General features: G+C 34.7%; 2 protein-coding genes across 2 annotated transcripts; one reads left to right on the top strand and one right to left on the bottom strand.

Annotated features, from left to right (window-relative positions):
* Positions 1 to 279: 279 nt before the first annotated feature.
* LOC128182178 (uncharacterized) lies at positions 280 to 10,972 on the bottom strand. The gene is made up of 13 exons (XM_052850784.1): positions 9,287 to 10,972; positions 8,808 to 9,185; positions 7,647 to 8,372; positions 7,419 to 7,517; positions 7,159 to 7,260; positions 6,942 to 7,073; positions 6,773 to 6,795; positions 5,820 to 5,953; positions 5,404 to 5,733; positions 4,901 to 4,998; positions 3,006 to 3,083; positions 2,732 to 2,780; positions 280 to 299 (listed from the first exon to the last, which is right to left on the bottom strand). Exons 1-13 carry the CDS (start codon positions 10,655 to 10,657, stop codon positions 280 to 282), a joined length of 3,540 nt encoding a protein of 1,179 aa, XP_052706744.1. The 5' UTR covers positions 10,658 to 10,972.
* An 805-nt stretch (positions 10,973 to 11,777) lies between these two features.
* On the top strand, positions 11,778 to 25,049 carry LOC128181604 (BTB/POZ domain-containing protein KCTD9-like). The gene is made up of 12 exons (XM_052850072.1): positions 11,778 to 11,941; positions 15,747 to 15,874; positions 16,045 to 16,088; positions 16,536 to 16,713; positions 17,022 to 17,083; positions 17,438 to 17,563; positions 18,707 to 18,774; positions 19,752 to 19,847; positions 22,585 to 22,734; positions 23,135 to 23,240; positions 23,906 to 24,039; positions 24,553 to 25,049. Exons 1-12 carry the CDS (start codon positions 11,894 to 11,896, stop codon positions 24,667 to 24,669), a joined length of 1,257 nt encoding a protein of 418 aa, XP_052706032.1. The 5' UTR covers positions 11,778 to 11,893; the 3' UTR covers positions 24,670 to 25,049.
* The last annotated feature ends 33 nt before the right edge of the window (positions 25,050 to 25,082 follow it).

Below are 25,082 nucleotides of genomic sequence, written 5' to 3'. Positions count from 1 at the left end.
TGTGGGAGTAGAGAAGAGAATGTATGAAAATTTGGCTTTTTGTGCATATTTTGCCCCGCCTGTGGCCCCCCCGGGGGAGGTAGAGCCATGAATTTCACAATTTAGATTCCTATCATAGAGATGCTTCACACCAAAAAAAATGGTAACAATTGGCCTTTTAGTTTTCAAGAAGAAGTTGAAAATGTAAAATTGTTAACGCACGGCGCATAGACGCACGACGACGGACGAAGACCATTTGCAATAGGTCACCTGAGTGACTATAAAGTGTTTATAAAACGTCTACTGACACAGAATTAAGTCTGAATGGATTAATAGAAAAAAAAACATTAAGCTAACATCTTTAATAATATTTCATGTCACCCATGTGTAATGCAAGGGTTATTGCTGGGGATAGGGGGATATATATGTGTCTTATTATCTCATTCTGAGCAGGAATTTCAATGAAAGAAATGAGTTAATTCACATCTATACTACTATATTAAAATAATAGACTCGAATTTTTTGGTCTTTAATACCGATAAATCGGAGGAATACTGTCTTTTGTTTTATATATTTCAAACATCATTGGTACTTGATTACCAATTTGTTTTCATTTTTCTATGATAAGCTTTGCTAATTAATAACCAACGAAAATTCCTTAAAAATCCCGGAAATTATCTAGATATTTGGGATTTTTAAGATTTACAATCTTACGCTTGCGCAATACATTCACGCTAACGGGATCTTTAGTTTATGTTTCCACAATATCATATTGCATGAATTAACTCAGAAATGATAATACAAATACGGGTAAATTTTCATTGGACATTTGATATATAATCTGTTCATATATATTGATGATTTCATTTCTTATGAGAGAAAGTATAAAATGACAAATATACATTTCAACTAAGTACTTACTTTTGTCTTCATGATGACAAAAAAATATTCAGTTGGTTACTTGCAAAAAATATTACAAAAATATTTCTTAGGAGAGTGAAGATTGAATATGTTTTATCGTAAAAATGAAGTGTCCTACGGACTCAGAGTTTTACATTAGAATGCGTTCCGTGTATTGTCTCTGTAGCAAAGAAAATACGTGTACGTTGGCGAAAAGGTGTTGAATTCTTCCATTATATGAATTCCAATTTTTAGATGAAAGGTATTAAAAGTCTCAAAAAGGTTTGTTGTGATGAATTTGACTGTTATTTTCAAGGCAACCTCATTAATTTTCTCCAAAATTGTTCCGGAGCGATTTTGCAATTTTCTGCTACATTACGGGTATAAGGGAAGCATTCTAACTGTGGTGAGGGCCTTTCCCGAGACAAAGTTAAATTAGTCAAACTAAGGAAAGTGTAGTGAAATTAATAGCATTATTGTAAGCTTATAGCTTTGTTATGTAAATGTCAATAATAAGGTGTGTCGATGTACCTATTTCGTAGATGTCCGATATGCAATGTCAACCCATGCACGCACAGGTCAAAGTCTAGTATTTAGAAAAGAGAAAGAATGAAGCTGTCTATCGAAGTTAAGATATTGTGAAAGTATTTGGAAAGAGTTCAGGGGGAAGGGTTGAAACAGTTCATCAAGTTATCTTCCCTTGCTCCTTCGTGCTGCACTTATCTTCCTTCGCATGTTCTTATTTAGTAATTAAAAATTGAAGAAAATGAAATTAAGAAGTTGTATGATCAAAAGAATTATGCTAGTATATTTGTCATTTAAACAAAAACAGTTTTTGAATTTTTGAATTAACAAATAATGTATACAGGGTTATTTTTGCCCCCTGTTAATTTCGTCCTTCTTCATTTGCATACGGTTTCGCTCCGTCTTGAATTCGCCCAGACATATGTTTGTTTAAAAAGAGATAAATTAAGACCTTGGAATTCGCCCAGTCTTACATTTTCCCGCTGATAACGAGGTTGAAAGGGAAAGAAACGGGGGCGAATATTTCACTGTATACATGTAGACTTGTTTAAAAGTAAAGCAATCATTGGCTAGCCAAAATCACTGATAAGCCGTACATGTCAAATTATTCTTTATATACGCCTGATGGTGATTAAATGTCAATGAAGGTTGAATATTCCAAAGCTGGAATAGAATGTTTTTTTTAAATTTCCCACAGGGAGTGTTTCTGTCTGTCCCTGGGTATGGGGGATAAAACAATTGTTTTAACGAAACATGTATTCTAGCCACCTTGTTTAAGTTTATCTATGAAAACATATACACATAAAACCTATCTTGAAAGTTAAGAAATATGGGAAATTTTTATCAGTCTTGCACCTTTTCAGTAACAGATCATGCACTCTATTATGACCTTTCATTTTTTCGCTAAAATTATAGGTCTCAATTCCTTTTGAAAGATTTCAGGAAGGGAGAGGGTTGTCATTACAACATTATAATATTTCTACTCATGAATGAAACTTAATTAAATGCACATATGAGACTCCTCGACAAGTTTGTATATTGGCTATGGTACTCAGATGACCATTATGGCCTACAGGCCTCTTGTGTATGGTAGTGCTGTCGATCACTCGGGTGTAATGAGTAGACAGATGGATAACGTTGGCAAACTCAAAGATTAAATAAAACATCAATATAATGGACATTAATGCAAAAATACTTCTGTAATTATGATAACTAAAAAAACTAGCAAGACTTTTGAAGCCATTAGAGATTAAGTGAGAAAAAATTACATAACATAACTCGTTTCACTATCAAATTCCGTTAATAACTTTTTTAAAACAACACTTACTTTCAACAGTTCTCAGAGCTTTCCATGTTTGGCCGAAATATCTTCTCTCCTGTTAAATAAATCGAGGAAAATGTTGAATTATCACATTTTATATAAAATATTCTATTAAAACTTTTTTCATTCACATCACATCACATCATTTAAACATTTTCAAAACATTCAAAATATTATATCATTAACGATAATTTTTTGTTCAAATGTGCATTCACCAAAAAATAGGGCGATGGTTCTTTTTTCGATTTAAAAAAATCAATAAATCAACTTTGATCTATACCTCAAAACTTATAATTTCTTTGTTGATTGGTACATGTACAAGCGTGTTAACACTAGGTCTGTTTAACATCCAAAGAAGCTGCAATACGATAAATATTATTATAAAATTTTACATTTCACATTTTATGCATATATAATATGAACATTCATCCATCTATAAATCTGAAGACAGGGAAGACACTATCATATCAGAGATGCATCAACCATACAAGCTTTTGTTTCAGAAAAGGCACAAGGTTACTTGACAGTAGACATGATTCATTTACTTGTTCGATCGCCAAAAAATACAAGTCGATCAGTTATACTATTTAATGTATGACTGGCATTAAGCATTTAAAATGTCTAAGGTTCAGATGAGCTAAAAATGTAAAAGTCCAAAGGTTTCGAGCGCTTCACTTGCAGATGACCATTAAACCTTTTGTGGTAAGACATAAAAAAGTGACAGAAAAATGTTATATTAAACAGGTCTAGGCAACCTCCGTTTTTGGAGGATAGATTTTATCCTCCGTTTTTGGAGGATAGATGTATGCGCCCCCTGGTGGATCTTTTCAGATGAAGGGCAATTAACTCTGTTTTTACAAAGGGAGTTAACTATGAATAAAATATAATTATTATACTATAAAAATATCACCTTATTTAGCTATTGATAATTATAATTATTGATAATATTTAATAAATATTTAAGTTTAAATAATTGCAGGGCTGATTTTAAAGAAAAATATCTTATGTGAAGACTCTCACACTTTTTTCAATATTCTGGATAATTGATATCTATAAATGGTATCATTTTGATTAATAAAATTTAACAATGTCTTTTTGTGTGAAGGGATTAAATTTAAATGATACTTAATAACATGTGAATTAATTAGAATAAGAGCTACAAAGTTCCTAAGGTATATGCAAACATTTACTTTGTACATGTACAATATAGCAGATCAAGATATCTATTGTGTGTCTCTCAACGTGAATGAACTCATTAATGTTTTAATGAGTAATAAACATCACTATTTTGTGATTTTTATTAAATGAAACATGTAAATAGTCTATGTCATTTGTAAAACTGAACACAGGAAGTACACACTTTCAAAGCATATTGTGAAAATACTATACATAGAATTTCAAATCGCCGCATACAATCATTAGTTTATTCCCTTAACTTTAATTCCCATATGGTCTGGTGCTTGCATTTTCTCATTAAAGATATGCACGAAGCCTTTGAAATATACCCATGCTATCCTCCAAAAATGGAGGATAATTTCACCCACAATGCAAAGTGACTTTCCATATATGGTAAAAATCAGCAGCCATCTTGAAATTGAGCTATCCTCCAAAAACGGAGGTTGCCTAGACCTGTTAAATATCGATCTATATATCTATTCTTTATTTAGGAAGTATATACGTCACAGTTGGAAGTGCTTCATACCTCCTAAAAGTTAAACTTGTTCATTCATCTGGAAATCTGGTAACATACGGCAACCGTTAACATGACTGATAATTGTATTATGTGTCTCCAGATGCATTATCCATTATCCATTCAAATATGGTTAAGATAACATGCTCTTAAAGGTTAATTTATCCTGAATCATGACTGGTGTTATGTATTTCATGAAATTCAGTCCGGCAGGTTTTGTCGATAGATGGCTGATAGACATCTTAATCAAATTATATAATTTGCCACATACAATATCCAAAAACATGATGATTATCATTGATTCCAAGATTGGTGAAGACAGACTCAGAAACATTTAAAGGTATATCTAACGTTCACTTGTTCCTATATCCAGAAAATAGATTCATTCTCTGCAATTAGACATTTGCCAAAAACTGGGATAATGATACCATGCGAGTAAACATGCATAATGAGTTTTATTTGTTTCAAAAATAAACATGTTTTACCCGGAGTTGCATGCGTTCCTTTTCTTTATCTTCGATATGAAGACCAATGATATTACTTGAAAGGTGGCTTAATTCATCGGTTGTGTCCATTGATTGGCCTACAATATGTATATAACACCATAAAGATAATTTTAGAAGTGCTTGAAAATGAAAATGTTTTTCTTTTTAGTTTTAGCATGTTTATAAAATACATTCAAAAAACTACTGTATATGCAGGGAAGATTTCCTTCCCATTTAATTTTAGCCCCATTCTTCTCCATCGCCAGCGGGCAAATTGAAGACTGGTTGACAATCAAAATATTAAGTTATTATGTTAATTAGCAAGAATATCTATCTTACAACTGTGTCGGGGCGAATTCAAGAAGAGGCGAAACAAATTGCAAATAAAGAAGGGGCGAAAATATTCCTGAATACAGTAGTATATGATCCTCTATAATTACAGTATTAAAAAGTGATTTGCCTTTAAAATTTACTGATTACTATTTACGTTCACATTAACTAACCTGTTACCAGCAGGATGTGTTTTGGTTTGGTAGTTCGTCGGGAAAAGTTAGTCGTAGACTCGAAAATTGTCATATCAAGATATATCTTTATTACGTAACGGCTTTTTGATTCGAACGCAATTCTTCCTTCAACATTTGCTATGTAATCATCAACATTGCAACAATCAGATTGCCAGATAACTTCCTTAACAGTCTTCCGAATTTCAACGCGCATCATATAAAAGCTTGATAATGTAGAGTCTGGCATGGTAACCAAATCTTTAACACGTAGAGGTTTTGTGGGGTCTTCGAAATACACAGTATGATCCAAGCACGAGATTTCGAGTTCCTCTAAAAAGCAAACAATACTTGGGTAAGCACATTACCGTTTTCGAAAGAAAAACATTGTACGCGTTAGTTGACGTTGCAAGACTTACCTGGCTTTGGAAGTCTTAAGGACTTTAACAACTCCTGTTTTGTCCTACACAGAGAGAATTTGGATGCAAGAGGTGGTTCCACAATGTCTTCAGGACTCTGAAGCCCTTCCAATCGTCTTTTGAGTCTATTTAGTCTTAAAGTAAAGTCCAATCGGAATGAGTATATTTGGTATTACCTTATATTTGTTTCATAACGTTTTATTCGTTTTCTTTTCTCTATTTTCAAAATATATGACAACAAAGAGTACATGTACATGCAAAAAATATAATCCATAAGAACATGCTGAAAATGACACGTACACTATCACAAAAAAAAACCCAGACGCAAATAAAATCAAATAAAAATTTTCTTCGCTAATGCAATCTAGAACATGCGAAAATGTGATTTGATATACTGCACTCGTACTCACAAAATGACAAATATCAAATATGCATTCAATAAATGATTATAAAATTATATAATCTTGGAGAAAACAATTGCAATACATTATATAAAACAATATGTACAAAGCATTGCACTATACAGCCGTTGCATTTACATTTCCCATACACGCCATAGACTATTTAGAAAAATATGTTACATCTGTTTTCAAATTATAAAACTTTTAACCGATTTTACTGTACTGAATTTAAAAAAGATAATATGGAATCCGAATTTTTGATCTTTAATACCGGTAAATCGATATCGGGAGTTATTCCAATTTTGACTTTCTTGCTATTAGCAATAAATTATCTGACAAGAAAATAAGGTCTAAAATGAAAACCACTAAATTAAGGAGGGAATCTAGTTTTGAAAAAATATCCATAGCTAACAGGTAAAGCAATTTGTATATACAGTAATATATTTATTGTTCAATCCTTGAATATCTGATATGGTACATGCTTACTGATTACACGGCAAAAGTTTTCAAAGTTCCCTTTGATTAGAGAGACAAAATTCCAACAATACAAACCTTTCCCTTATTTCTTGTGCGTCCTGCAAAAAAAACAACCAATATCTTTAGGACCAAAGTATCTATATGATTTTACACCCATTCCCTCCCCCCAAAAAACGAACAAAACAAAACAACAGCAAAATACCGCTGAATTTGAAAGGTAATTATTGCAAGAACGGATACATACTGAGTGAAAATTAAGCAACGACGAAGTCCCTAGGCTGGTCACGGACTTCGAAAAAAGTTTGCTATCTTCCTTTACGTATAAGCCAATCTCTCTTCGTTGTTGACGAATCTTTCTTCTTTGCAATTTGTATTCCTTTTAAAGTTAGAATACACAAGGAAAAAATTAATCTACAAGAAGAGGAAATACATAGAAAATGAACATAGTAACGAAGTTATACCTGCTTTAGATCACTCCACATCTGTTGTTCTTTTTCGGTGATCAAAAACCGAAGCGAGGCAAACTCTTGTCTTAATGTCTCCTCATTTTGAAGTTTTGTCATCTGAAATATTTAAAATATTCAGTTGGTTTTGGTTGTAGAAATGAATGCGACAAACAAAATATAAACACCTAACAAATGTGAAAGACATGTAAAAGTCTCATTTCAGGCTTTCTTATTTTATGGTTACTGTCGCTTTCGTGTATATTTTTTATAGATACCAATGTTGAGTTTTCGGCTCCGTCAAGTTGCTCCGATAGAATATTGATGGTCCGAGAGCTGTTGTTGAAGAAATTCTGCATTTCACTGTCAAACCCTTCCTTAATTTTTTTATTAAAAAAAAAATTAGTTAGAAACAAAACGCAAACTCAAATAAAAAAATGTTACATCAATCGTAAATTGGATTTGTAAAATTAACTTCAGTAATCTTTACAATTTGAATTTGTTACCTTCTCTTTTAAGACATATTTTAGCAATCTTGTGATTTTATGATCAGAGCACTTTCCATTCATCAAAATGCAGTCATCGCATCTCATTGCATTGCAGTTGTCACAAAAGTAAATGCAAATATTCATGTGTTCGGAGCAACCAAAGAAACTGAATGGTTTTGATCTACAAATCCTGTGGTGGCTCGGATGATAGCGGGTACAACATGTTTCACAGAAGTAAATCATGCAGTCTTCACAAATATTGTACAGTTCAGATTTTAATCCACAAAATTTACAGAAATGATCAACACTACATTTTTCTTCGGCAGTTTGTTGTAAAGTTTGTCGGATTTTTTTAGTAGTATTTTTTATTTGCGTGGATTGGATTTCGTTTGCTCGGGTACATTCATCCGACTTTATGTTTCCATTTGTACGGTCTTCCGAACGATTTAATTCGACTTTTTCAATTCTGGTTCTAATTCTACTTCCAGACATTTCAGAACGAATTAGGTCGAGGTCACCGCTTAAATTCCTACGCCATCTCTGATATGGTACCAGTTCGAAGTTCCGAATTCTGTTTCCATATCCATCGGATTCATATTCTTTTTCATCTGAATTGTACTTGGGCCGAACGGTTTCTTTTCTGCATAAAGTACTGTCATCGCCTGACGCCCCTATATCTAACTTAGTTTCAATGTTGTTCATAATATTACTACATCCGTTTTCTTTGCATCCATCGGCGTCTTTCTTTAATATACGTACATGTAACAAAACAAAAAATAAAAATAAAATATACACATAACGCTCAAGGTTTTTTGAAACTTAAATAATATTCACCCTTATTTTATGTATTTCTACAAAAATAACACCAATTGTATTTACTGTTTTCTGAAGTTTATTTTACAACCCTTAAAAAACACAACGCACCAAAGCTGGTCAACATAGGTTCAGCATTTTAAGAAAAATGATTTTTAAAAGTTTTTGACCGACAAATGACAAACAACGCACGAGGCACACACAAAATACATTGGTGATTACAAATGTAGAAAGCATCATAAAAGGAAGGAAAATACCAAGTCAACAATTACTCATTACTTTCTTCAATTCCATACGATCTATCGTTAAGTTGTATAAATTCAGAAAATTACACAATTACAAAAAAAAAAAAACAGAGTTACAGACCTGTTCAAATGTCATGTGGTCCTCCAATTTGTGAAGGCTACTTGCGTGCTCGGAACAAAGCATTTCCAAAACTAAACATTCATCGCACCTCATCATTTTACACTGGTCACAAAAGTAACGATAAACGATTTTGTGTTTTGCACAGGCAAACTGACTAAATGATACATCTTTGCATATTGTATGACCTTTAGGATGATACAAAGCTAGACAAAAATCGCAGAAAAACTCCATACAGTCTTTGCATAGATTATACTGTTCTTGGGAGAGGTGGCAGTATTTACAACAAGGCTTGGTTCCAGAAGAAGCGCTTTTAAACGGTTGTGTGGTCAAAGCCTGCTTCTCTGTTCTTTTTCTCTCCAAAATATTTCCTTCCTTTACCTTATCAAGAGAAACGAAGTTTATTTACACACATATCATAAAACTCTTTTCCTTACTTTATTTCAACATAATACATTTTGTAACATTTTTAATTGACTTACCTTTCCATGATCAATGTTGTCTTTAAAATCTCTTGTAATCAGATAGTGTCCCCTGCACCTTTCCTTTTTACAGTCTTCACATCTGGGTCTGATGCAATCCAAACAAAAATATTTGGAAATCCTAATGTGAGCAAGACATCCAAATTCTGAAAATGCTATGTATCTGGTGATTTTGTGTTGTAATATTGGAGGATGGCTAATACTAAAGCAAAAATCACAAAGAAATATGTCGCAAAATGGACAAACATTCCAATACAGGCAATACTTGTTACAAGACCCACAAGCCAACTTCTTGATCTGCTTTTGTGTTTCCTCTGAGGATGGTAATACTAACTCTTTCAGCTCTACATAAAAGGAGGATGGAATGGGATCAAGAGTAGAAGCTGTTGTTTTGTTCAAATGAAAAATATTTTTCCGTACGGGATCTCGTTTTGTTTGATTGGTCTTTCTATCTATCCCTGGACTATTCCAAAATCCACTACCAATACCTTCTGTCTTTTTACGGCTTTCCTCTTTAGATGACTGTGTGAGCAGGTACACTTCTTGGTTATCACCCTTTTCGAGCTTTCCTTTCCATTCCCCACCGATCATCAATCTTTTATCGTCCATCTTGGGAATCTGAATCTTTTCTGGGTATTTCATTTCTCTATTATCGACTGCTTCATACTCTTGGACATCCTCCTTAAAAAGCTGCGTAAGAGAATACACCTCATCCTCGCTTATGTCATCATCGCTCTCTTTGTCTTTATCCTTCTTTTTATCGAGCCTCTGAGGAGAATTCCGTTCCTTAGTATCACCACAAGCTTCCCAAGATGGAGTCTTTGGAGTAAAAAATCTACTGTCATCGTCTCCCTCCAATTCTGGATTTTCCATCTCGGAAATTTCCTGTACAGAATCAGTTTCTTCACTATCGTTATCTTTTGTTTCCGGAGTCCCATCACCTACCCCACTATCAACGGTTCCTTTAATTTCTTCATTTTCTTTCTCAGAAATCTTTTTCAGAGAAATTGTTTCTTTGTTATCGTAATCTTTCATTTCCTGAACCTCCTCATTTACCCCCATTGGAGAATGAATTCCACTATCGACTTTTCTCTCCTTTTCTTGATCTTCCGTCTCAGAAATCTTCTGTGGAAAATCCATTCCATGGTTAACACTTTCTTGTAGGCTTTGACATTCCTCATCAAAAAGAGTTACGGGAGAATTATCTTCACTGTCAACTTTACCGTCCATTCCTTGATCTCTCTTCATAGAACACTCCTTTTCTCTCGTTTGAACTTCCTCTACAGAGAGTGCCTTTAAAGAATACACTCCACTGTCATCTTTCTCCAATTTTTGGTCCGCTTCTTGGTAAGGCTTGCATGGAGAATTCATTTCTGTGCTAGTTCCCTCCTGTCCCTTTTCCTAAAATTTTATTTGTTTAGGTCAAATACTAAACAACAGCTGCTAGTCTTCAGACGTTACTTTGCAATCTGTTTTCCCAAGTTGGTCCCCTTTCTTCCTCTTGAGCATTACATCTTGAATGTGTCTTCAGAACCTGTGTGAAATGCTTCAGTAACTATCATTTTTCATATATTCTTATACATTTTTAACCATAGTAATGTCTTGGTTGAATCCAATTCTGATCTCTGCTTACTTGTGTTTTTTGTGTTTTTAAAAAATTATTTTCTCTTTCGCTTTATTTTCGGCCCTTTTGTTTATGCTTTTTTTGCACACGATTGCCAATTTACCATAAAGTATATTATTGAAATTTTAGATTTGCGAAAGCTTTTGTAGATCCGCCCCACAGGTGCTTGTGGACCGGACACACACTCGTTTCCCATATATATATATAAAGAGAGAAGTCTCTCTTTATATATATAGGGGAAACGAGTGTGATTATAAAATGCTACCGAGTCGTGATATTTCTTTTATTTTTCGACTGGAGACATATTTAAGGGGTTGTTAACGATAATTAATAAAAGAAATTAAAAAAAAAATTTTGAAAAAAAAATAGAAAGGGGGGGTGGGGGTGGAAGTGCACGGTCCTGTCCACAAGCACCTGTGATCCGCCCATCCTTGCTGATGTTAATGTAGTCCGAAAAGTATCAGCCGTTTCTTGGATTTTAAAGGACGTGCCATGAATTAACGACAGATATACAGTATTGTGCCATAAGTTTATAAACAAACGTCGACGACGTCACGCAAACGGACATATACGGAAGTGCTTATTTTTTGAAAATTGGATTACATAATTTTGATAATAGCCTAAATGATGAAACTCATGTACATGGATTTCGAACTATAAAATGAAAAAAAAATGAACAGTTGATCAATTAATACGTTATAAATAAAAGAAACAAATCATAGCAATTGAATTAAGAATAAAATACAATAAAAGGACTTACTCACTTGTGTTTGTTATGTACATTAGTTTTGCTTTTCAAGGAAATAAAAATGAAACCGAAAGCTAAACGAAATATTCTATGTACGATATATCAAAACTTTTTGACGCGGCACAAGCGACTGCTTCTAAAAATAGAATAAAATGCAACTGCTCTATTTTTACCGCAGTTAAATGGCTATTTCGATTATGTTCTTTTGCAATGTAGCATTTGAAATCAGGCTGTTATGAAGAGAATAACAATATTTAAAAATGGCACGCCAGCAGAAGGAAGGGTAAGCAATGATAAATCGTACATCGCCTTTCACTGATGTTTTTGTTCAGCTTTTACTGTAACAGTGTAATGTATACAATAAATCGTATCATTTTATCTGGTCATATCAAGTTTCACAATATCCTATGGTTTGTTGCTGTTTATTTGATTTATGTTTATCCCATTTCACCGGCCCTCTGTGCACTTTAGGGCGAAAAAATCAACTTGTTCGTTTAGCAAACTCAGACATATAGCACTACGTCCCTGGCAAACTGGCTAATAAGAATGTACAATAAGTTGAACAATCCACACTTTGCAAATCTGCGGTAGATAGAATTGTGTTTCTTTACAGTTTGATCCCAAAGTTTAAGAAAAAGAACAGGCCTTATATTTTTCTTTTAGCTACCACATGTACCAATCATTTAATTTTTTTTTCTTTGAACGTATGGGGAAACCGGTAGAAAGAATAATCTTACCGTGACCTGCAGGCTAAGCTCAGCCAGGTTAAACCAGACAACTGCCACTTTCACAATAGAATATTCTATCAAGGGAAAACCCATCATTAGGCAATAACACTTACAAGATGAGCAAGTCATCCAAATTGTCTACCGACTCCTTCTTTATTTAGAGGTTGGGGATGGAGATTTAATATTCAAATTACAAAGTATCAGACCCAAAATTTACTAGCTTCTGTGAGAATTCGTTATATCATTACCCATGAAGATGGTGGCTTAGATAACATTGTTTTGGTTTTTTTTTAGCTCACCTGAACCGAAGGTTCAAGTGAGCTTTTCTGATCACCCGTTGTCCGTCGTCCGTCCGTCCGTCCGTCCGTCCGTCCGTCTGTCCGTCCGTCTGTAAACTTTTCACATTTTCAACTTCTTCTCAAAAACCACTGGGCCAAATTTAACAAAATTTGGTACAAAGCATCCTTATGGAAAGGGGATTATAAATTGTTAAAATAAAGGGCACAGCCCTTTTCAAAAGGGAGATAATTGCGAAACAGTGAGTATAGGGTGCATGTCTTTAAAAATCTTCTTCTCAAGAACCACTGCACCAGAAATGCCAATATTTACACAAAAGCTTGTATATATAGTGAAGATTCTAAATTGTAAAAATCGTGACCCTCGGACCAAAACTGGGGCCCCAGGCGGGGTTCAAAGTTTAACATAGAAATACATAGGAAAATGTTTAAAAAATCTTCTTCTCAAGAACCACTGCACCAGAAATGCCAATATTTACACAAAAGCTTGTATACAAAGTGAAGATTCTAAATTGTAAAAATCGTGACCCTCGGACCAAAACTGGGGCCCCAGGCGGGGTTCAAAGTTTAACATAAAAATACATAGGAAAATGTTTAAAAAATCTTCTTCTCAAGAACCACTGCACCAGGAATGCCAATATTTACACAAAAGCTTGTATACAAAGTGAAGATTATAAATTGTAAAAATCGTGACCCTCGGACCAAAACTGGGGCCCCAGGCGGGGTTCAAAGTTTAACATAGAAATACATAGGAAAATGTTTAAAAAATCTTCTTCTCAAGAACCACTGCACCAGAAATGCCAATATTTACACAAAAGCTTGTATACAAAGTGAAGATTATAAATTGTAAAAATCGTGACCCTCGGACCAAAACTGGGGCCCCAGGCGGGGTTCAAATTTTAACATAGAAATACATAGGAAAATGTTTAAAACATCTTCTTCTCAAGAACCACTGCACCAGGAATGCCAATATTTACACAAAAGCTTGTATACAAAGTGAAGCTTATAAATTGTAAAAATCGTGACCCTCGGACCAAAACTGGGGCCCCAGGCGGGGTTCAAAGTTTAACATAGAAATACATAGGAAAATGTTTAAAAAATCTTCTTCTCAAGAACCACTGCACCAGAAATGCCAATATTTACACAAAAGCTTGTATACAAAGTGAAGATTATAAATTGTAAAAATCGTGACCCTCGGACCAAAACTGGGGCCCCAGGCGGGGTTCAAATTTTAACATAGAAATACATAGGAAAATGTTTAAAAAATCTTCTTCTCAAGAACCACTGCACCAGAAATGCCAATATTTACACAAAAGCTTGTATATATAGTGAAGATTATAAATTGTAAAAATCGTGACCATCGGACCAAAACTGGGGCCTCAGGCGGGGTTCAAAGTTTAACATAGAAATACATAGGAAAATGTTTAAAAAATCTTCTTCTCAAGAACCACTGCACCAGAAATGCCAATATTTACACAAAAGCTTGTATGTATAATGAAGATTCTAAATTGTAAAAATCGTGACCCTCGGACCAAAACTGGGGCCCCAGGCGGGGATCAAAATTTAACATAGAACTACATATGAAAAATGTTTAAAAATTTTCTTCTCAAGAACCACTTCACCAAAAATAACAATACATACACAAAAGGTTGTATATATAGTGAAGATTGTAAAAATCGTGACCCCCGAACAAAAGTGGGGCCCCAGGAGGGGTTTAGATTTTAACATATATAGGAAAATGTTTTAAAATCTTCTCAAGAACCATCGTGCAACTGTTTGGGATATTACTATGCATACATGTACATCCTTAAATAATGTAGATTCAAAAAATTGTAACTCCCGGACAATTGATGGGCACCAAGAGGGGTTCAAAATTTAAACATTTTAAAAAACAAAGGAAAAGTTTAAAAATTTTCTTCTCAAGAACTACAATGTTTTAGTTAGTGGAATATCTATGCATGCATCCTTCGCTTATGTAGATTCCTAATTCGTAAAATCGTGACCCCCGGACCAATAATGGGGCCCCAAGATGGGGTCAAAGTTTATTATAGAAATATAAAGGTAACAGGTTAAAAAATCTTCTTCTCGAGAACTACAATGCTTCAATTTGTGAGATTACTATCATGCATACAACCTTGGATAATGAAGGTTCGACAGTTTTAAAATAGTGACCCCTGGACTAATACTAGGGACCCAAGATGGGTTTAAAGTTAAATGTAGAAGTACCGGTATATATGGAAAATGTTTAAAAATCTTCTTTTCGAGAACTACAATGCATCAATTTGTCAGATAACTACGTAAGCACCCTCAAATAGTGTAGATTCGAAATTATAAAAGCCGTGACCTCAATCTAATAATGGGGCCCCAAGAGGTGTTCAAAGTTTAGCATAGAAATATAGAGGGAAAATGTTGAAAAATCTTTTTCTAGGGAACTATAATGCTTCAGCTTGTGAGATAACTATGCAAGCATCCTTAAATAATGTAGATTCCAAATAATTAAAACTTTAGCACTGGACTAATACTGTGGCCCCAAAAGGGGTTCAAAGTTTAACATAGAAAGATATATTGAAAATGTTTTTAAAAAGTTCTTCTCGAGAACTATAATGCTACAGTTTGTGAGATTACTATGCAAGGATCCTCAAATTGTGTAAACTCTAATGTAGTGGAACCAAGAGTTATCTTTCTTAATGTTCTGTACAGTCTGAAAGTTATTCCTCTTGAAGTGGAACTCTTCTACGTTCAGTTTTTCAGGTTTTGTACGTGCGGTCCCACCGCAGTGCTACACATTTTCATTCCTATGTTACTATTTATGTTGTTCAAGCCAACCATAAACCTCGGACCATTACTGGGTCCCCAGAAAGGGGTTCAATGTTTAAAATAGAAAAAGCATATGCTACGAAATGTAATGTTACAAGGAACTGCTGTTCAGGTGAGCGATGTGGCCCATGGGCCTCTTGTTAAGTTTGGGATCAACTCTATGGGTTTTATACCCTACAACTGGCTATTTTTTTTTAGATTGAAATTATTAATAAAAAGATTTATTCTTATTTTTATTTTTCAACAGTTACTGCTTGTGTCACCAACACACACATTTGAAGAAATACTAGAAGAATGCAGCCTAAAGTTGGAGTTGAATGCAAAAGCATTGTATACTGCACAAGGGGCACTAGTAGATAATGTAGTTTTCATCAGGTGTGAATTACAACCTTTTATAATTTAATATTTACTATCTACCAATATTCATTTTCTTGTAAAGCCAATTTACATTTTAGAATTATAAAGGAAGAACTATAACTGTCTTCAACTTTTCCCCCAGCTATTTTTTTTTTACATAATTAATCAACATAATTTGTTTTGTTTAGGGATGATGATGTATTTTATGTCTCAGATGGCAAACCTTTTATGGGTAAGTTTGCAATGAATAAATTGAAAAGTATTTTTAATATTTTGCTTCAAAATTTTACAACATTAAATAACAACATATTTTTATTTGACGAAGTCAATGTCAGAAGTTGTTTTTAGGCCACCCAGTAAATAATAATGTCATTTTTGAAATGTACCAGTAAAAATTGAGGAAAGGGAGTAGGAAGTTGAAAGAATTTGTTTTTATTTAATAACCGTTTTAGTTATTTTTAATGAAATATGTTCAGACCAGTAAAAATACAAATTTCATAGAAAATTATTTGAAGAAGATTTATCTTTATTGTCTACCAAATGAATTTCATTGCAGAATTTTTTTGGATTCTACAACTTTATCAAAGATGTGCGAAATATATTATATATGCATATTTATTTTAGAGTGCATGTGTGTGAAGTCAGTGCAGTAATGTTCAGATTCCTTTGATTCGTTAAGGTCCGTCCAAGCCACAAGCAGCTGTGATTCGTCCAAGATCGTTTTCCTCCATCAGCCCCAGAAACGATTGTAAGAGGCACTCTAGAACCCCCACTGAAGGCACCACCACAAAATGCACTTGCAGTAGTTCTGAGTGGGTGACACTGAATGTTGGAGGTCATATGTTCACCACAACAAGGTCAGAATGTAAAAATTATAACTAGAGAAAATTTATTGACAGTTGTATATTTCCCATTCTTTTTATTACCGGTATTAAATCTGATTCTGTGTGAAAATTTTTGAGTATGATGTATGTGTATTTAAAGGTTGCTACCATTTAGTTTTTTCTGCTGAATATCTGTACTCAGTATTGAATAATTAAAATTTTAGAATTGTACAAGATTTCAGATCTCTAAAGTATTGTTCAAAGACACTTGTGTCATATTCAGAAGTCCATGAAATCATTTTTAGATATAAAGTTGTCATTCTTTTTATATTATTTCACAGAAGTACTTTAACTCAACAAGAACCAGAGAGTATGCTGGCCAGGATGTTCTGTGATGAAGATCGTAAGTTTATTTGTTTACTAATTTACAAATTTTGGAGAGGACTTAGCTTTTATGAAAAAATAGGCTTTCATTTGCTTACACTTTTGTGAAACTTTTGATCTTATATATTGCAGATCCTTATTTTACATGAGCACTTAATTCCACTATTCTAATGATTTGTTTCAAATTACAAAAACATAAAATTGTGACCAATGAACTTTTGTAATGATTCCAGATAGTATACAGCTATGAAAAATAAAAACAAATATTAAAGTCCACAAGAGGAACTTGTCTCAATTTTATGCAGACATTTATTCCCAGTGTTTAATAAGAATTTTATGGTATATTTCAATTGTTTGTACTTTAAATTTATAGAATGGTATAGCAGTGTTGATGGCAGTGGAGCCTATTTGATTGACAGAAGTCCCAGATATTTTGAACCAATCCTCAACTACCTCCGGCATGGTCAGCTGGTCCTAGATAAAGATATTAACCCTGAAGGTAACACTACAATGTACATGTCTAGCATTTAAGGCTGAACAAGCTACACTGAAGAATATTAATAGGGTTCTTATTAGTATGTTATTTGTGTAAACATACAGCAAAACTTGGTTATAACGAAGTCACTGGGACTTCGTTATATCCGTAATTCATTATAACCGTATAAGAAATTCATTAAATTTACATAGCTGGGGATCCAAGATGACTTCGCTATATCCGTGAATTCGCAATATCCGTGTTCGTACTAAACAAGTTTTACTGTAAATCTACTTCCTAGGTATAAAACAAATTGACAAATTAAGGTAACTCCGTACCTATAAAATCATGGGTTCAAAGTTAAAAAATTTAACTTTTTTTAACTTATTGGACTTGAATTTCATTAAAAAATAAATGAAATATATATGTATCCATACTATCTAAGATGTAAGGTAATAAAAACCAAATGCTGAAATTATCATCTGAAAATCACACTTTTTCTTGTTTAAAAATTAAATAAAAGTGGATGGATACTTGTTTATATATTCAAATTTTATTGCTTACTATGCCAGAAAACTAAAATTTATTTTTAAAAAAGAAAAAATTGTTTACATTATAAAAATTATAGCATTTAGATATATCACTTAGAGAAAAATAGGAAAGAGTTATTTCCCTTTGTCATTATTGAATTATATCGAATATAAGGATGAAAAACGCTTATAAAATATCTCCAAGTAAACACTGATTTGAGTTTTTGATGTGCACCTATAATAACTTAGAAATTACAAATCTACTTGCAAGAATTTTAATGAATTCATGGTTTATGTAAAATGTATGACGTCAAAGGAGGGTGGATTTACTTTAATTGTATGAACCAGTAGTAGTAGTACATGTAATGTCATACTTGTTCACTGCTTTTATTTACTTTATTCATCCTCTACTTATCAAATCAACGAATTTTTTCAAAAATCTGTTTTGGTTGTTTTGAGTAGAATATTAGATTGGAATCGACCAACTGCGTTTCTTTAAAGAATAAAGTAGGATTAGACTCATGCATTCATTTAGTTAACTTTTAAATATCTGTAGCTACTGTAACAGTGAATTTTTGGGGCTTTTAGGAATACAAGTAATTACAAGTATTATGCAGATTTTTTTTTTTCATTGCAGGAGTCCTTGAGGAAGCTAAATTTTTTGGCTTGACCTCACTAATGGAAATTCTGGATGAAGTAATTGAGGTAAAATTATCATATAAATCCAAAACATCAGTAGCATATATATGTTAGCATAAAGGTCACTGATTGTGGTCTGTCTCTCTCATTAGTATTAATAGTCTGTCCCAAGATATTTATGCGGCACATTTGGATGATTTTTAATAAAAATACACATACCTGTGAAAGAAGTGCAATTGAAATCGATGAAAGGGAAAATTTCCAAGATAACTTCATTCATTCATTATCATTTTCTCTCGTAAAAATTCACAGGAACAAAAACAGATTTATAATGGGGAATGTTGATATCTTTTCTCCATCAGAAGTCACTCTGAATACCTCACCCAATTTTTCAACGTTATCATCCGGGTACCTTCATTTCTGTAGCAATGGAAAATCCCTCCATAGACTTTTTATATTTAGCCACATATTGAAACCTGACAAGCTATAGGGGGCGTTTCAAAAGGGAAATCTTGGGGTTTTTTCTTACTATTGAATGAGCATTGTCTGAACCAAGAGGTATTTATGAATATTGAATAATTTAAGAAAATATATGACAAAAATATCTTGGGACAGACTAAAGGATTTTACACTCCAAGATCAAAGACTTGGATAAAGAATTGTGCTGTTTTTATTCCTTTTTTTCTTCCTTCTTTATCAAGGGTCATGCATATATTGAACTTTATTCTCCATATTTTGACAGTGAGAGGTCAGAGGTCTGCTTAAGTGTAGGGTCAAGGTCACTGAAAAAATGATCAAATTTGCCCCCCAGCCAGCTTTTTTTTTTGCAAATTTGAGCAAAAGTTTTTTACTTGTTAATTTTTTATCTGTTAATGATTTGATTTTGCAGATAGTTTATTGTGGATTCATTAATAATCATCATCAGTTCACACTTATACTGAATTATGGGCACCATATTTAAATACAAAAAACAACCAATTAATGCCCAATCTCTGAAAACAAAAACAAAAATTGTTAATATGTCAAATTTGATTTAAATCCAGAAAAATCAGGTGCCAGATGACAGTACACCCATCAACAGGAGAGAGTTTGTTCTCCGCCTCCTGTCCACTCCCACCAACAAGGAGCTACGCTGTCAGGTAAGTACAGTGTACACCCACAGTACAGTGTACACTCCCAGTACAATGTACACCCAAAGTACAATGTACACCCAAAGTACAATGTACACCGGAAGTACAATGTACACCGGAAGTACAGTGTACAACCCTAGAACAGCATTCACCCTCAGTATATTGAACAACCCTAGTACAATGTTCACCTTCAGTACATTGTACACCCCTAGTACAGTGTTCATCCTCAGTACAGTGTACACCCTTAGTACAGCATTCACCCTCAGTATATTGAACACCCCTAGTACAGTGCTCACCTTCAGTACATTGTTCACCCTCAGTACAGTGTTCACCCTCAGTACAGTGTTCACCCTCAGTACTTTGTACACCCCTAGTACAATGTACATCCTTAGTACAGTGAACAACCCTAGTACAGTGTTCACCCTCAGTACAGTGTGCACCCCTAATTCAGTGCTCACCCTCAGTACAGCGTACACCCCTAGTACAGTGTTCACCCTCAGTACATTGTACACCCCTAGTACAGTGTTCACTCTCAGTACAGCATACACCCCTAGTACAGTGTTCACCCTCAGTACATTGTACACCCCTAGTATAGTGTTCACCCTCAGTATATTGTACACCCCTAGTATAGTGTTCACCCTCAGTATATTGTACACAAGTAGTACAGTGTTCACCCTCAGTACATTGTACACCCTTAGTACAGTGTTCACCCTCAGTATATTGTACACCCCTAGTATAGTGTTCACCCTCAGTATATTGTACACCTCTAGTACTGTGTTCACCCTCAGTACATTGTACACCCCTAGTACAGTGTTCACTCTCAGTACATTGTACACCCCTAGTATAGTGTTCACCCTCAGTATATTGTACACCCCTAGTATAGTGTTCACCCTCAGTATATTGTACACCCCTAGTACTGTGTTCACCCTCAGTACATTGTACACCCCTAGTACAGTGTTCACCCTCAGTATATTGTACACCCCTAGTATAGTGTTCACCCTCAGTACATTGTACACCTCTAGTATAGTGTTCACCCTCAGTATATTGTACACCCCTAGTACAGTGTTCCCCCTCAGTACATTGTACACCCCTAGTACAGTGTTCACCCTCAGTATATTGTACTCCCCTAGTACAGTGTTCACCCTCAGTACATTGTACACCCCTAGTATAGTGTTCACCCTCAGTATATTGTACACCCCTAGTACAGTGAATAATCCTAGTACAGTGTACACCCCTAGTTCAGTGTTCACCCTCAGTACAGCTACACCCCTAGTACAGTGTTCACCCTCAGTACAGCGTACACCCCTAGCACAGTGTTCACCCTCAGTACATTATACACCCCTAGTACAGTGTTCACCCTCAGTACAGTGTACACCCCAAGTATAGTGTTCACCCTCAGTACATTGTACACCCTTAGTACAGTGTACACCCCTAGTACAGTGTTCACCCTCAGTATATTGTACACCCCTAGTACAGTGTTCACCCCTTGTATAGTGTTCACCCTCAGTACATTGTACACCCCTAGTACAGTGTACACCCCTAGTACAGTGTTCACCCTCAGTATATTGTACACCCCTAGTACAGTGTTCACCCTCAGTACATTGTACACCCCTAGTATAATGTTCACCCTCAGTACAGTGAACACCCCTAGTACAGTGTACACCCCTAGTACAGTGTTCACCCTCAGTACATTAACACCCCTAGTACAGTGTTCACCCTCAGTACAGTGTACACCCCTAGTACAGTGAACAACCCTAGTACAGTGTTCACCCTCAGTACAGTGTACACCCCTAGTACAGTGAACAACCCTAGTACAGTGTACACCCTCTTTATGTTGTACACCCCTAGTACAGTGAACAACCCTAGTACAGTGAACAACCCTAGTACAGTGAACAACCCTAGTACAGTGTTCACCCTCAGTACAGTGTACACCCCTAATACAGTGTTCACCCTCAGTACAGTGTACACCCCTAATACAGTGAACAACCCTAGTACAGTGTTCACCCTCAGTACAGTGTACACCCTTAGTACAGTGTTCACCCTCAGTATGTTGTACACCCCTAGTACAGTGAACAACCCTAGTACAGTGTACAACCCTAGTACAGTGAACAACCCTAGTACAGTGAACAACCCTAGTACAGTGAACAACCCTAGTACAGTGTTCACCCTCAGTACAGTGTACACCCCTAATACAGTGTTCACCCTCAGTACAGTGTACACCCCTAATACAGTGAACAACCCTAGTACAGTGTTCACCCTCAGTACAGTGTACACCCTTAGTACAGTGTTCACCCTCAGTATGTTGTACACCCCTAGTACAGTGAACAACCCTAGTACAGTGAACAACCCTAGTACAGTGTACAACCCTAGTACAGTGAACAACCCTAGTACAGTGTTCACCCTCAGTACAGTGTACACCCCTAGTTCACTGTTCACCCTCAGTACAGTGTTCACCCCCAGATGCCCTCAATCACATTGTTTTGCCAGTGAACCTTTTGCATATGAGATGATGCATTAAAAGTTAGCCGCATATACAAAATTTAGAACCCTGCAGAAAAAATTCAGTAGTGCATGTACTTAAAACCAGCTCATGAAATTAATGCCTGTTATTGGCATTCCAGAAAACAATAATGCTGGAAGTTCTCAATTTCTTAAAATTTCTAAAATCTTTTTACAATTTCTAAAATCTTCTTTTGTCATCAGACCCTCAGAAAATCTAAAAGGTATTTTATCTCACCTTATCCAGGGCATGAATTTTACCAATGCTAACTTATCCAAGCTGGACTTGAGGTATATCAACTTTAAGTATGCTGTCCTGAAGAATGCTAACCTGAGTGGAGCCAACCTGTCATACTGCAACTTCGAGAGAGCTGACCTCTGCCATGCTGTCTTAGATGTAAGTTCATGTATATCAAGAAGGGTTTTTTTGGCTGAATTTACAAGATCATAGCATATTGATTGTATGCAATTAAATTTGTAGAATTATTTTTCATGTTTTATTTATTTAAATAAACTATTTAAAAATTCCAAACTTTTTTACTCTTCTTTCCTCTGTGAGAATTGGATTATCATATGAAATCTGAATTAATGTTTAAATGATAAATGCAGTTATGTTCATTCAAATGGAAAATTATACAAAATACATATCCAAAAAGAGAACCAACCAGTGCCTATAGTGATATAAATAAGGTTAATTTATGAAAAATAGGTACAGGAAAAGTGAGATAAGATATGTGCAAATGAAGAAGATTTTTTAATCTTTTTATCAACATTGAATGCATTTTTCTTCTTTGCAGTCTGCCAATTTACTTGGAGTGAAAATGCTATGTGCAAACATGGAAGGAACATCATTACGGGGGTGTAACTTTGAAGATCCTGCAGGCAGTCGGGCTAATATGGAGGGTAAACGAATTCATAAGATTAAAATATGTTAATTCCTAAATATTCTTGGCATTTCAGGCTTGTCTGGGTGATTAATGAACTGTGTTTTTGTTAAGGTGGATAACCCCCAGATAAGAGAGATAGCTCTCACAGAGATGAATAAATATCTTTTTTTAATATAAATTAAAAGGACAATTTCTGTTCAGTTTTGTCCCACAATGTATGCTAAAATTATGGAGGGGGTTCAAATTGTTCTATGGATTCCTTTTGGATAATCATTATCACTGTAGAAAACTTTTACGTGAGCAAACAGTGAAACTCAAATGTGATACATTAATGCTTAATGTACACTTAATTTCTAGTTTGGTTTGATGCATTCTTGATAGATGCATACCAGGTTACATAGCTGCAATAATGTAGCCCTCTCCAATTTTTTATATCTGATGTTTACTGGAGAGGGCCCTCTCCCCCCCCCAAAAAAAAAAAAAAATCGGGAGAGGGCTACATTATTGCAGCTACAGGTTACATAGTATGTGTACTGTTATATAGAAAATTGTCTGTAAACATGTTAAAAGGGTCACAGTATCAGTAACTGGTATCTAACAGCGTCGGTTTAATGATATAGAAAATCTTAAGTATATGTAAAGTACTGGTAATTATTTAACTCTTGATTATGTATGGAACAGGTGCCCTGATGAAGAGCGTTAATTTGGAAGGAAGTCACATGGCTGGGGTAAATTTACGAGTGGCAACTTTAAAAAATGCCAACTTACAGAACTGTGATCTAAGAGGAGCAGTATTAGCAGGAGCGGATCTAGAGGTATGTCACTTGTTCAGGTAGATTTTCGTTTGATATAAATGATATTTATTCATTAAACATGACAGGTATTATAATTTCAGGGTGCAAAAAAACCTTGATTTTATATTTATCGTTATATATGTATCCTTTTGGAATTTTATCTTGCATCTTACATTCAAGATGTGCTAGCCCTTAATCCTCCAACCCCTCAGGCCTTGCACCTTAATTAAAATTTGAGTACTGTATACAGGGTTATTTTCGCCCCTTTTAATTTTCGCCCTTTTACGGTTGCAAACAGTTTCGCCATATCTTGAATTCTACCAGAAGCAGTTGTCTTTAAAGAGTGATAATTAGAAACATTTGAATTTGCCCAGTCTTAAATTCGCCGCTGACAACAAGGGCGAAAGGGGCGAAAATTAAACGGGGCTGAATATTTCCCTGTATACAGTATTGGGCTGATATAGAGACAGGGATAAGGGAATAAAGATGGCCATCATTTTCTATTATTGTGAAGAAGATTTTTACTCTTTTCAGAACTGTGATATGTCGGGTTGTGATCTCCAAGAAGCCAACCTGCGAGGGGCCAACCTGAAGGGAGCAGCTCTAAAACTTATGTTGAATCCCCTCCACATGGCCCAAACAGTGAGATAAGAACCAATCAGAAGACATTTTATTTTTGGCGACATTAACAGTTTCCCTTGAGTGGGAAAACAGACAGAGTAACTGCACATTGATACAATATATATACATATGAATAGCACTAAAATTTTTGCCAAAGATGTACATTTTTATTTGTCTCAGGAATCTGTTTAAGGCTTCCCATAATGCTCTCTTGTTTTGTCTCTAATTTAGTTGGAGAACAGGCGTCTCTGATTTTTAAGTGTAATGTTATGTCATGTGCTGTGAAAGATGAACAAATGGAAATAATTCATCAAATATTTTGATTGCTAAATATTTACAGGAATACATATTAAAATGTTCTGTTCATTCATGCTTTTATTAAAGGGGCATGGTCCTGAATTCATTGGAAACTGTTTTTATTTTCTATTTTTGATGTTTGAAAT

Source organism: Crassostrea angulata, chromosome 4 (genome assembly GCF_025612915.1).
Source record: "Crassostrea angulata isolate pt1a10 chromosome 4, ASM2561291v2, whole genome shotgun sequence".
Lineage (NCBI taxonomy): Eukaryota > Metazoa > Mollusca > Bivalvia > Ostreida > Ostreidae > Magallana > Magallana angulata.
This window is presented reverse-complemented; position numbering and strand designations above follow the sequence as displayed.